The 14,759-nt window shown below is 37.2% G+C and overlaps 1 protein-coding gene across 1 annotated transcript in view; it reads left to right on the forward strand.

Annotated features, from left to right (window-relative positions):
- Positions 1–408: 408 nt before the first annotated feature.
- WDR63 (WD repeat domain 63) overlaps positions 409–14,759 on the forward strand; it is a 69,359-nt gene continuing 55,008 nt past the window's right edge. The window contains exons 1-3 of the mRNA XM_023528130.1: positions 409–553; positions 9,512–9,607; positions 9,996–10,034. Of these exons, the coding sequence (XP_023383898.1) occupies positions 9,526–9,607; positions 9,996–10,034 (121 nt within the window). The 5' untranslated portion in view covers positions 409–553; positions 9,512–9,525. The remainder of the gene's footprint in view (positions 554–9,511; positions 9,608–9,995; positions 10,035–14,759) is intronic.

Below are 14,759 nucleotides of genomic sequence, written 5' to 3' on the forward strand. Positions count from 1 at the left end.
AGGGCCCCAGCTCGCCTCTGAGGTATGCAGGGCAGCCGTCCTAAGGATTTTAACTCCACAGTTTTCATATCACCCTTCCCTCCCTGCTGCTGGAGACCACACTCCAGAAGGATTCTCCTTCAGGTACGGTTGCGCTGGACCAAACTTGTCGGACCAAACCTGTCAGACCTTGGGGTCAGGCCGGGCCACTGTCCTCAATATACCTAAGTTGCACAATTCCTTTCTTGTAACTGAAAAACTGCGGACCTCCCCCTGTTTCCACGTTACGTGATGTCAGCATCATAGCAACCAATCACAAGCCTGTTCTAAAAGAGACTGTTAGGGAGCGGAGACTGTATTGGTTTCGGTGCTTTGTCAATCTCTGCAGAGTCGCCGCCTCCTTTCTCTTAGCAACAGATGCGTCACAGCAACAGCCTGCTGAGGAGCTGCGATTTGTGCTCTTGGACTTGTTTTTCTGAGAGGAGAGAGTGAAACTTCCATCTTCAACCCCGAAGGAGTTTTTCCCTGGGGTACTGCAAAAAGGCTTCTTTTCCCTTCAGTTTAACAGTATCAGGTAAGGAAAGCTCTAAATGAGAAAGGAGGGTCGGAAAACAAATATTTTACTCACTCTTTCAAGGGCTTGTAACAGTCGCTGTGCCAGCAATGTAAAAAAGTACAAAACTTTCCCTGCTTTCAAAGAACATCCAGCCTAGCCAGGAGACAAAAATAGCAGAGAAAGCCGTTAACGACACTCTAAGAACTTTGAAGGCAGGTACTTACTATATTTTGTTCACAGGTTGCCTATCCCATTGCCTGGCACAGTGGGGGCTCAATAAATAATGGATGGATGGATGGATGGATGGATGGATGGATGGATGGATGGATGGATGGAAAGGGAAGCAGCACAATCCTGGTTATTTGTCGCTGGTGGGGATCGAAGAAGAAAAGTTTAATGTGGACTGAAGTAGTTAGAGAAGTGACCTCAGGACCATTAAGGGCTGGAGTAGATAAAGTGTGAAGACAATGAAGGGGGGAAACATTAACTCTTTGAAAGCAAGGACCTTAGCTTATTCTCCTAGTGACATCCAGTACCTAATTGCTGCTCAATAATTTCTCTCTTGCCCAGTGTATGTTGAATGCTGAATGAATTCAGAGCAATTTTCAGGCACCTATGAGACTGAGGTCCTCTGCTTTTGCAGACCCTGGCATAATTAATTACACTACAGGGTAATTAGAAAGCATCAGGGAGAATAAAATTATTTAAGCCTCTGAGTTAGAAAGTTGAAGAGGCTTCAGAAAGAAGATCATATTGGAGTTGGGCCTTGAAGAATGAGTAAAATTTAAACAAGCAGAGACATGTGTGCATGATGTGGAGCAGGAATGGGGAGAGGAGATTTCCCAGAGGGGAAGATCAGAAGGTCTGGGGACTGTATGGAGAATGGAGAGTAATCCTGTGAGGCTGGAGTAGAACTGGAAAGGTGGATTTGGTGAGGCAGATTGTGAAGGGTTTTAAAGGCTATGCTTACAGTTTAGACTCAATCCTGTTTTGCAAAGTCTGGTCTGCAGATCACCAGTGAAAGACTGCCTGGTAGTGATTTTTTAAATGCAGGCTAACTCAAGCCTGCAGAATCACAGTGGCTCCAGGAAATTTGCATTTCAAATGAGCTCCATTTCTCCACTACTGGAGGAGAATGGGCTGTGGACAATAGAGATCCACATATTCCTCAGTATATAAGGAAGTGACTTGTTAAGATCTGCATTTAGAAAGAGAGCTCTGAAGGCCTACTCTGTAGGTAACTATGCTGATTGAAACAGAGGCAGGGAGTCCTTCCATGATCTACATGGAAGGTGGGGAGAGGCGAATATGTGGATAAAAAAATAAAGTTCCATATTGATTCTTACTAACTGCTAATTGAAATTAGCAGTTATGTATTTTGTAACAAGCAACAGTAGTTTTTCCAGGACCTGTGACTTTGTCACTTAAAGAAATTAGAGCTCTTTTCATATTACATTACGGATCTTACAGAGATGTGATTTTTGCCCATCATATCTTCAAAATTAAGGTAGTAATTAGAATCACTGCTAGACCTTGCTATATAATATGTTAATAAAGGGGCACATATAAAGGGGATCAAATATATGGCAGCTGAAAGAAACTGGACTTTGGGTGGCAAACACACGATAGAATATATAGATGTCAAATTATAATGTACACCTGGATATTATATAATTGTATTAACAAATGTTACCCCAATAAACTTAATTTTTAAAAAGTTAAAAACAAAAAAAGTAAAATAAAGGGGCACATAAATTATTAAAATTAAAAAAATACTTTGATAACTGTATTTCCATAAAATCTGCCTCCCTTTCAATCCCATGTTTTTATTTGATGCACGTGCTTCAGGCTCCCAAAAGGGTTTATAGCACAAAATAGTTAGGAACTTCTGGTATAACAGGACATGTTAAAGGCCTGAACAAGTGGAGGCTATGGGAGAGGCTTAAAATACAGGAGACATTTCAAAGAGAGAAGTGATAGGATAGCATCTACTTAAATGAGTAAATATTCAATATTGGAAAGAGTTGGAAGAAGGTTGGAAGGGGAGAAACAAGTGTAGTAGACTAGTTAGAAACATTGTAGGAACAGTTATTTTTGGAGGGTGGATGTTGTATATTTGTCAGAAAATAGTTGAAGAGCCCAGGAGAACCTTGAAGCTTAATCAGGGTCTTGGTGAAGGATGACCAAGGAGAAGTTCTTGGTGACACATTTACCAGACTCCCAAGATGTTAGGGGTGGGGTGGGGGGGAAGCAAGCATGATGAGCTTACAAGGAAGGTGGGGAGAGGGGAATATATGGATAAAAAAATAAAGTTACATATTGATTCTTACTAACTGCTAATTGAAATTAGCAGTTATGTATTTTGTAACAAGCAACAGTAGTTTTTCCAGGACCTGTGACTTTGTCACTTAAAGAAATTAGAGCTCTTTTCATATTACATTACGGATCTTACAGAGATATGATTTTTGCCCATCATATCTTCAAAATTAAGGTAGTAATTAGAATCACTGCTAGACCTTGCTATATAATATGTTAATAAAGGGGCACATATAAAGGGGATCAAATATATGGCAGCTGAAAGAAACTGGACTTTGGGTGGCAAACACACGATAGAATATATAGATGTCAAATTATAATGTACACCTGGAAATTATATAATTGTATTAACAAATGTTACCCCAATAAACTTAATTTTTAAAAAGTTAAAAACAAAAAAAGTAAAATAAAGGGGCACATAAATTATTAAAATTAAAAAAATACTTTGATAACTGTATTTCCATAAAATCTGCCTCCCTTTCAATCCCATGTTTTTATTTGATGCACATGATTCAGGCTCCCAAAAGGGTTTATAGCACAAAATAGTTAGGAACTTCTGGTATAACAGGACATGTTAAAGGCCTGAACAAGTGGAGGCTATGGGAGAGGCTTAAAATACAGGAGACATTTCAAAGAGAGAAGTGATAGGATAGCATCTACTTAAATGAGTAAATATTCAATATTGGAAAGAGTTGGAAGAAGGTTGGAAGGGGAGAAACAAGTGTAGTAGACTAGTTAGAAACATTGTAGGAACAGTTATTTTTGGAGGGTGGATGTTGTATATTTGTCAGAAAATAGTTGAAGAGCCCAGGAGAACCTTGAAGCTTAATCAGGGTCTTGGTGAAGGATGACCAAGGAGAAGTTCTTGGTGACACATTTACCAGACTCCCAAGATGTTAGTCTTGGGTCATATTTTAAATCTTTGTTTAAAAAAAAAAGGGGGTGGGGTGGGGTGGGGAAGCAAGCATGATGAGCTTACAAGGAAGGTGGGGAGAGGGGAATATATGGATAAAAAAATAAAGTTACATATTGATTCTTACTAACTGCTAATTGAAATTAGCAGTTATGTATTTTGCAAGCATGATGAGCTTACAAATACTTTAAGAAGAGAAAAGAGGATGATAATCACCTGGACAAAGTTGGTTAATTGAAGAATTGGGGACATAATACTTTCTAAGGAAAAACTCTAGATGGAAAGAAGGTGCTAGTGCTACAGGTCTGCTTAGAATTAAAGATCTCATAACTGAGAGTAAGCCACATATGCATACAGACAACAAATGGGAACATGTAAGCAGGTGTGTGCATTACAGCAGATAAAGTAAAGAGGGGGAGCTAATAACTGTTTAAATCGCTGTATTACCCAATTATAATTTGTGTCACCTATTCCTTTATCTGCAGTAGTTATTCTCCTAATAATAAAAGTATCATAAAAGATAGTCACAGACAAGTCTTGAAAGTTAGTTTGGAAGCAGGTCGTTGATAGTTCTGAATGCAATGTTCCTTGTAATCAGTGGAGTGCCAGCACAGGTTTTGAACTGTGACATGAAGGACTTACCTAGTACTCAAGTCTTTGTCACTCTCTAATGTTTTTTACCATTAATGTGGAAGGTATTTTGGGATGGACAAAGAAAGGTATTTTGGGATGGACAAATTAATTTACAAAGAAAATAAGTGGTTTTAATATAAAAAAATACTTAAATGGAATGCTTAAATGTTTATGTTTTATCTTTCACAAATTCTTTTTGAAATTCAATCAACTATAATGGCTTTGCAAACCAATTGTAATACAAGCCACTGAGGTAGGCATAACCTTTGCTTTAGGAATAGATGAAATATAACTTCTGCTACTCTTAATAATAATGAATTTTCTTCAGTTGGAAAAAGGAAAAATGTGGTGAGCATTTCATAGTAATCTTAATAAAGTGATATCTGTATTGAAAATCTTTTATGACCTTTTACTAGTCAACTTAACGGGAAAATTTTTGGAAAATGTAGTACAGCACATTCACTACATGATATATGCAATTAATTTTGTAGGGAAAAAAGTAAGCCCTATTTTAATTCAGAAGTATCTTTTGTTTGAGATTTAGTTTTAAAAAGAAAATCTGCATGAAAATAAACCTTGAATAAGTGTGCTTTTTGAAATTCTGCTGACTACATTATTCATTTCATTTAGATATCTCCAACTAAAAATGTTTTATTTTATAGACACAATATTGATAGGGTTTTTATTATTTGCAATTACTAAAATAAAGTATACAGTTTTGCCTGAAACACAAATACAATGTAAGGTAGCTACTCTCAACATAATCTTTTCTTTTCAATTTAGAATAGTTCACCAGGCTAACCTCAGTTAATGAACTTTTCCAACATGATGCCTAGCAACTTAGATACTGTGCTTTTTAATTAAGAAGGAATTGGACCTCTAAAAACCTATAGAACAATTTGGTCTTCCTTTGTCCTAGGTCACTAGTCAATATCTTATACATAAGAGATAATTAATATTTGTGAAATTAGTAAATGAGCTGTTCCTGTAAGGTTGCTCAAATTTCATGTTTGCTCCAATTTTGTCACCTAATGTACAGCTGGAAAATTGATTTGTTTTCCCTAAAAATTGGAAACTGAACCAAATTACCCACAGATCATTTAACAGCAGCATTTGAAAAGAACTGGGCACATGTGATCACTTTGGCAATTTATTGCGATGATTGTTTTAAACTGATACCTACATATTCAAGCTTAAAATAATGCAGCACCTAATCCCTGGAAACTGTAAATATGTTACCATACATGGCAAAGAGGAATTAAGGTTGCAGATGGAATTAAAGTTGCTAATCAGCTGAACTTAAAATTGTAAAATAAAAAGACTATTCCATATTATCTAGGTGGGCGTAATCACAGAGTCCTATAAAGTGGAAGAGGGAGGAAGAAGAGAAGGTCAGAGTAAGCTATGTGAGAAGGACTTAACCTGGCTTTGAATGTGGGAGAAGAGAACCCACAATCCAAGAAATGCAGGTGGCCTCTAGAAACTGGAAAAGTCAAGGAAAAACATTTTCCTGTAGAGCCTCTGAAGAAAGGAACACAGCCCTGCTTATAACTTGATTTTAGCCTAATGAGATCGGTGTCAGACTTCTGAACTACAGAACTATAAAATAACAAATCTATATTGTTTTAATACTCAAAATTTGTGGTAATTTGTTACAGCAACAATAGAAAGCTAACCCAGCACGCATATAGGTTATTCCATAGATCATTAGGCAAAAAGCCTTTTGCTTAGACTAGAAATTCATGAGCTAAAGAAGGTCAGAAGGGAAAGGGGGAAAGAAGGAATCATTAATTCAAACTTTTTTTTTTTAGTATGTACAACTGTGCCAATTATGGAGGTTACATCCTCTCAGAGTTCACAGTCTAGTTAACAGGCTAACTTCACACCATGCTGTCAATTTCTTAGGCAAAACTCATTAAAGACATCTTCGATCCTTTTCTTTCTCTCAGACTATATCCGAGTCATCCGCACATCCTATTGGCTCTACTTAGAAAATATACTCAGAATTCAATCACTTTTCCATACTGCTATCACCTCCCCATTCTAAGTTGCTATCACCTCTCTCTTGGATGATTGAATATCTGTTAATTGGATTCCCTTCTTCAGCCCTTTCTTCGCTGCAGTCTTTTCAACACAGCAGCCACGGTGATTCTTAAAATGTGAGTTAGATCAAGTAATGTAACTCCTAAGCTTAAAATCATCCAATAGCTCCCCACTTCATTCAGAGTAAAAGCCCAAGTCCTTATATATGACCTAGTCTCCTTGAGGTATGTTATTTAATTAGATCATATTATATAATGTTACTGAGATTTGGGGGACATTTGTTACTGCAGCAAAGCTGAGTAATATATACCACCATCACTTCTCTGACCAACTTCATTTCCTAATCTTCCCCTCGTTCACTTTGCTCCCGCCATCATGATCTTCTTGCTGTTTTCTTAAATGTGCCGTGCATCCAGAATCTGTTCCCTCTGCCTCAGAATCTGTTCCCTCTGCCTGAAAATACACTTCTTCTCCCAGATATCTGAATTTCTGTCTTCCTCCCTTCTTTTAGGCCTCTGTTCCAATGTTACTTAAGTGAAGCCTTCCCTGATTGTCCCACATAAAATTGCAACATCCCTACTCCTACAATCTCCCTCCTCTTCCTACTTGATTTTCTCCTTAATAGTTAATTGCCACCTAAAGTACTAATTATTTTGCTCCTTTGTTTGCTCTTTATCACCCCAATTAAATGTAGGGTCTATCAGGGCACGGGTTTTGCCTCTTTTGTTCACTGCTATATTCCTTACACCTAGGATAGTATCTGGTGCATCATAGCTGCTCAGTAAATATTTGTGGAATGAATAGTAATGATAATGGTGGTGAGTGAAGGAGTGTGTGTGTGTGTGTGTGTGTGTGTGTGTGTGTGTGTCTTTAGATTGAATCCCGGTGGAGTTTAGAGTGTTAAGTCAAATGGAGCTGGAATAGAGTATGGAGAGGGGTACATTTATAAAGAATATTTTGAAAAAAAAAAGACTAGGTCCAAGATTTGAAATTATGCTAAGGCTAGAAAGTGAGACAGACACTTGACAAGCTAAAGAGTTTGGTCAGAGCCACCCATGTCAGAATATTAAAAAAGTAGAAATTCCTAAATTGTCAGAATCATAAAAATGCTGATTAAATTATTAAAACATACATTCCCCCCCCCCAAAAAAAATACATTTCTAGGTAAGACAATGACTTTAAATAGCTTCATTTGTAAAGAAACACAGTAAATAATTACCTTTGAATCCAAGGGATAGTCCCGTAAAAAGGAGTAGGCATTGGAGCCAGACCACTGGGGCTCACACCCTGCCTCCACCACTCTCGGCTTATAGGTCCCCTTAGGCAAGTTACCTGATCTCTTGGGGCCTCTGTTTTCACATCATAGAATGAAGATGAAGATAATGGCATTAATAAAATGCCTATCTAAAAGGATGGTTAAAATTAAATTAAAAATACCTGTAAATCACTTTGAACCATGCTTGGCACATAGCACTCAACAAGCATGAGCTATCATTATTACCATTTGGTATCATGACAAGGACCTTGGCCAGTGTTATGTTCTGTAAAAATTGATGAACGAGTCCACAGAAAAAGTTCATGCAAAAAAATCTGAAGGAAAAAATGTATCTGCCAAGTTAGACACACATATCCATACTTTCGTCAAGATTTAGCAATAGAGGGACTAGGCATAAAATAAAACTCATGTTATTTTGACTGTGAGCAATTGTAGGGTGTCAGACCAAACCACCCCAAGATGAGTCTTAGTGGTATGCGGGTTGTTTTGAGCTAAAGGCAACCAAAACCCTGCAGGCTCAAGAGAAACTGCTGTTCCCCTTATCGCTTATTTAAAATAATTTAAATTAGGAGCCTGGCCCACGATGAGTTAAAACCAGAAATGACTTTTAATCCATCTATACGGCAGGACAACTAACAATTAATCAACATGTGCTCTCTCTGTAATGATGACCTTCTGAAGCCCCAAAGTGCATTATCCACCCCTAGCTCATGATATCATGTGTACCTCAATGTGCCTTTCTGTCTCTGAACCTCTCGTGCATGTGGGGTCTCTGACTCTCTCATGTATGTGATGTTCCCATACCTATGTGTGTATTAAATTTGGTTATTTTCTCTGGTAAATCTGTCTCATGTCTATTTGAATGTTAGAACAGCCAGAAGAACCTTGAGGGCAGAGGAAAGTTTCTTTCTCCCCCACACTGTGAAATAATATTCGACCTGTCTTGGTTTATTAAAATGAGGCAAAGAGTGTGAGATGATTGAGTAGATGATGATGATGCCTTAAATCTTCACAACCGCCTTGTGAGATGGGTTTTATTATTATTTCCATTAAACAGATGAATAAACTGAGACTTAGAAGATCAATAATTTGCCCCCGGGTCACTTAGATGGTAAAAGGTAGCGCATATTTTTAAATCCTTCTGGTCAGACTCCTAAAATCACAATCCTAACCATTTAACAAGATGGGACAAAGGTGAGCAATGAGGAGATGATAAGGATTTGGTATCATGACAAAGACCTTGGCCAGTGTTAATATCCTGTCAAAACTTATGAACAATTCCACAGAAAACTTTTGGAGGCATCCTCTGACAGAGCAAATAAGGACACGATGGTCACATGTACGCATGCTAGGACGAAAGTACTATTTAAATTATGTTAGCTTTAACGTTGTGAGCCTGTGTCTGCCCATGGACTCTACACCTGTCTTTGTAGCTGGGATAACTGCCAGCAAGCAGTGGACAAGGCAGCACAGAGACTCCCTGGGAGGGGAAATGCAGCAGAAGGCGGGGAACCAGTGTCCTCTGTGTTGTTTCCAAGGCAGGACCTGCAACTGAAACCATGAAGCGTTAGCAGGTCACTTCCTTGTGCTTCAGCTGAATGACTCCCCTGGAAGGACAAGATTTTATCAGTCAGATTGTTGTTGCAATCGACCTTTGGCCTCAGAACATGCGTTCTATGGAGATACATGTTGATTTATCAGAACTTAGAAAATATATTATGTTTACCGAATGATAATGTTTACTATTCAAAACTGTAAACCAGACATTCACTAATGATATTCTCTCTTTGCGCAGCCTGAGTCAGAACCATGGCTCCAAAATCCCAACAAAGAGGGAACTCAGGAGGCCAAAAACGGTCAAAACGTGTCAAAACTAAGGAAGAATTTCGTGGTAGGATTGTTTTCTTGGTGATGGGTTTTTATGGCTTTAGTATTTGTACATGTATTAGCAGCCAAATTGATCATGGTTTTATGTATCAAATAAACTTAAATATTTTTTTCTGTTATAAAGCCAAACACAAATGGAATTTTAAATGTGGGGATTTATTCTTATTTGTATTCATTTCATTACAATATCAATTAAATGCCAAATAATGAATGCCATCGGAAACATATAATTAAGAGAGAATTCTGTGAGAGAGACAATTATTTAGATTCAGCTTAAGTATTCATCGTGTATTTGCATTTGTTTTGTTTCAAGACTCGGTAAAAAATTGTAAAAAACTAAGATATATATTTGATTCAAAATGTAAATTTGACATCATTTTATTATATTCTAGTTAATGAAGAAGTGGAACCTGTAAATATGGAGAACATGGGTAAGTGGAAATACAATTTAGAAATTATATCCCCAGTTTTATATTTTAATATACAATAAATAAGTGAGACCACTACAAACTGAAGCAATTAATCAAAATGTACATGGACTAAAGTTACATCATGTCATTTAGAATATAAAATGAAAAATTTTTAAAGGAAAAATGAAAGTTAAGAGTGGAAGAGAATTTCAAATTGAGAAATAGACTTGAGGCAAGCAGTCCCTTCAAAATCCAACATTGTATGATTATTGAGACAACTTTTGTAATTATGAAGTGTGGTAAGTCTGCAAGTTATTACTTTTATTAGAATAGTATTTTAAAACTCTGGCTCATGGGTAATATTTATCTGTACTTCATAGTAAGATTCCACTATTTCAAGGAGAAAGGCTGATTTTTAAGCAAATAAACCAGAACTTAGACACCCAAACTAATGTTCCTACTTTTGGAGGCTAAATAACTAATGGGACTTAGTTTTTGTTGTTGTTGGAACTCTCTTAGAGTTGCCTTAGATGATGTACTTCATGTTTGAAAACAAAGGAAAGAGCAAAGGTGAAAAAGAGAAAGATCTAAAAGCCTTATAGGCTATTGTGAAGATTTTGGCTTTTTATCATAGGGAGCTATTGGCAGCATTTAAGCAGAGGAATGACATGACCTGACTTAGGGCTTTACTTGGGTCACCCTGGCTACTCTGTTGAGAATGGCAGGGGCAAGGACAAATAGTTAGGAAACTATTGCAACAATTCAGGAAAGAGACGGTGGTGGCTTGGGCCAAGGTGACAGAGAGGGCGGAGATGTGGAGTGTAAAGGTGGGGAGACGCTGGGAAGATGTCACCTAACAGTAAGTGACCCTGGAACAGGCTATGCTGCCCACAAATATTTATTGGTTTAATGAATGTACCACCTAGAAACGTGGGAGTCATTTTTGATCCCTTCTTCCCCCTCAGCACCTCCCAACTTGCATTTAAATCATCCCCACTCCTATCAATTCCACCTCAAACCCACTCATTTCACATTATCTCTACGTCTACAACTTTAGTCCAAACCTCCAGATCCCTCTCTTAGATTAGTTCCTTAGTTCTTAACTGGTATCACTGCTTCCACTCAGCCTCCTTCAATCCACTCTGCACACAGCAACCTGCCATGTCTCTTTCCTGCTTAAACTCTCCCATGGCTTTTCTTTGTCCTTATAAGTGGTCCTGGCTTCACCTTCCCCTCTGATCTTTTCTTCTCATCTCTCCCTCCATCCACAGTTCACCAATCTTGCCAAGCACAGAACATAACAAACTTGTTCCTGCCTCAGGCTTGTTGCTCTTGCTCCAGATGCCCAGATAGATCTTCCCCAGTTCTTTATACAGCTATCGCCTTCTCATCATTCATATCCAGACTCCAATCCCTTTCTGTAAGAGGCATTTCCTGAAGGCTTCTCTCTCACTTAGTACCCTTGCCTTCATAGCACTTATCATAATTCTGAAGTTCAAGTACAGTCGATTCTCATTATTCATAAAAATTCTATACAGTTGTGACCACTGAATTAGCAAGTACTGAACCATTGCTCTTAGACGGAATACGGGGTTAGGTTTTGGTCACATTATTTTCATTAACCAGTTAATAGATAACCTTGTTTAACGTGTTTTTCTGTTTAAACACATCTTATTTAATACATATTGTTGATTCATTACATTTAACTCACAGGCAACAGCCCTGTATGTAACTCATGCCTTAATGATACTTACCTAATACATGTATTTTCTCTGAAAGGTACATAACAGCCTTCTTGCTCTTAGGAACACTAGAACACTTCAGCACCACACTGGGGGACATTTTAAATAGCAGAATCACCAATAAAAAGCACCAAAATATAAAAAATATGGCATTAAATAGACAGTGGAAAGGACACTTGTTTATGGTATGATAGCTGATATAAGGTGGCAGAATATCATCTTGTTTCACCTCAGCAGGCAATGTGCACACTGGACAACTCAAGTTTTTTGCTTCTCTAACCATGTCCACTAATGAGTGTAAAAGTGCCACAATTATTAATTTTAGGGGTACAAATAAATTTTAGCAAGCGAATTTTAATTCACGAATTAAAATTTGTGAATGATGAAGATATTTGTTTATGCATTTGTAATCTGCTCTCTCTCAGACAGACAGACAGACACAGACACACACACACACACACACATACACACACGATCCAGGGAAACGGAATCTCTCTTGTTCACCACTGTACCCCAATGCTTAGAATACATCTTGATACATAATAAACAATAAATATTTGTTGATGGATTAATTGAATAAATAAATGAATAACTTGCTTTCTCTGTTCTTTCTGTCTAAATAAAAGGGATCCACAGACTAGCTGAACAACTGTCTCCTAAGGGCCTAAAGGGCAATGTTTAGAGGTTTCTAGAGAGTACATATAACTTTTACACACAACTAACATTTATGGAGCAACAGCTTTGTGCCAGACATTCTCCCCTTGTCCTTTTAGGTCTACAAAGTAAACATTATTATGGGCACTACAAGATGGACGTGCTGTGACTTCCAAAAGTTAAATAATTTACCAAATTATAATTATAAGCCATATTTTAATACAAATTAGAGTACCAGTGGAGTATTGATTGCCTGTTGCTACTGTAATACCACAAATTTGTTTTCCTACAGTTTTGGAAGTAGGAGTCTGAAATTACTTTTACTGGGCTAAGTCAAGATTTTAGCAGGGCTGTTTCCTCCTGGAGTCACTGAAGGGTTGGATAATCTGTTTCCTTATCTTTTTTAGCTAAAGATCCCCCATATTCATTGACTCTTAGCCCCTCCCTCTGTCTTTGAAGGCATCAGCATAGCATCTTCTAATCTTTCTCTCTTTGACCTCTGCCTCCCTGAAACACCTCCTTCCTTCACCTCTAGCCACCTGCTTTCCTCTTATAAGGACCCTTGGGATTACACTGGGCCCACCTCAGGGACCAATAATCTCCCCATCTCAAGATCATTAACTTAATCACATCTGCAAGTTCCTCTTGTTATATAAGGTAACATATCCACAGGTGTCAGGAATTAGGATATGGACATCTTTGGAGGGTGGGGAAGGGACATTATTCTGTTTACTATAAGTGATTCATAACACAGGTTTTGGAATTGGACAGACCTGGTTCACATCATAATTCTGCCACTTAATGACTCTGCGGCCACAAATGACTTCACCTCTCTGAGACTACTTCCTCATTTGAAGAATAAGTTAGTAATACTCACCTCATGAAATTTTTGCAGAAGTTAAATTAGGTAGTACATGCACATTTTCTTATGACAAAGGTTTACCTTAACTGTTGTTACTATAAAAAAAAAAAGAAAAACGCAACAAGTCTGAAAGCCCTCTCTAAAATGTAATGATTACCAGTGATGCAGTATCGACAACCATGAAGACTTGTACATTAAAATAACGTGTTAGAAGTAAATTATATAAATGTCTAATCACTATATTGGACACCTGAGACTAATATAATAATGTGTGTCAACTGTAATTGAAAAATAAAAAATTATTAAAAAAATAAAACAATGTTAGAGGGTGATCACTTCATAAGGTATAAAAATGTCTAATCACTGTGTTGTATACTTGAAACTAACATAATATTGTATGTCAACTGTAATTGAAAAAAATAAATTAAAAAAGATATTATAAAGATAGAGAAATAAATGTGAATGGAGATTCCAAAAATATATCCACATGTGTATGATCAATTGATTTTCATAGTACAAAGTACAAAGGCGATTTCAAAGTACGAAGGCAATTCAGTGGAGAAAGGATAGTGTCTTTGACCAATGATGCTGGAATAATTGGATATCTATATGCAAAAAAAAGTAAACTTCAATCCACACCCCACCTCATACACAAAAATTAATTCAAATGGATCGTAAACCTAAATGTAAAACCAACTATTATAAAACTTTTAGAAGACAACATAGGAAAAAATCATGTGAACTTAGGTTAGGCAAAGATATCACACCCAAAGTCATAAATCTTAAGAAATCTTTGCCTGATTGATTTTTTCTTTTATGGATTACTAGTCAGAAATATAAAGAAATGAACCATCGCTGCGTACAACAAGATGAATGAGTCTCAAAATGATTATGCTGACTAAAAGAAGACAAACAGAAAGAGTATATACCATGCAATATAACTTAAAATATTCCATAAAAAGCAAACTAATCTATAGTAATGAAAAGCAGATGAGAAGTTGCCTGGGGGTGAGGATGGGTGCTGGGAGGGAAAAGCAGAAGGAAACTGGGGACTATGGATGTGTTCTTTATCTCAGTTGTGGTGATAGTTTCATGGGTATACGCGTATATTTAACAAACCATACACTTTAAATATGTACAGCTTATTATTTGTCAATTACATCTCAATAAAACTTTTTTTGAAAAGTAAACAGCAACCAAAATTAAAAAAAAAAAAAAGACACAGATGAAATGCATGAGAGTTATTTAAATTAACTCTGTTTCAATATGCAGGGATGATTTGTATTGCATAGGGCTCTTCCTTATACACAGAAAACTTTTGGAGACATTCTCTGACTACAAATAAGGAGTGCATTGTGTAGAGCTTGAGGGTCTTTGGCATCTGCTATATCAGTCTGTTAAGCAAATAACTGCCATTCACTGCATCCTATGGAATGTAATCCCTGTTACCTTCCTGACTGTGTATGGAGAAGGAGCAGGACCCTGTAC

The sequence above is a fragment of the Pteropus vampyrus genome, unplaced genomic scaffold (genome assembly GCF_000151845.1).
Source record: "Pteropus vampyrus isolate Shadow unplaced genomic scaffold, Pvam_2.0 Scaffold22, whole genome shotgun sequence".
Lineage (NCBI taxonomy): Eukaryota > Metazoa > Chordata > Mammalia > Chiroptera > Pteropodidae > Pteropus > Pteropus vampyrus.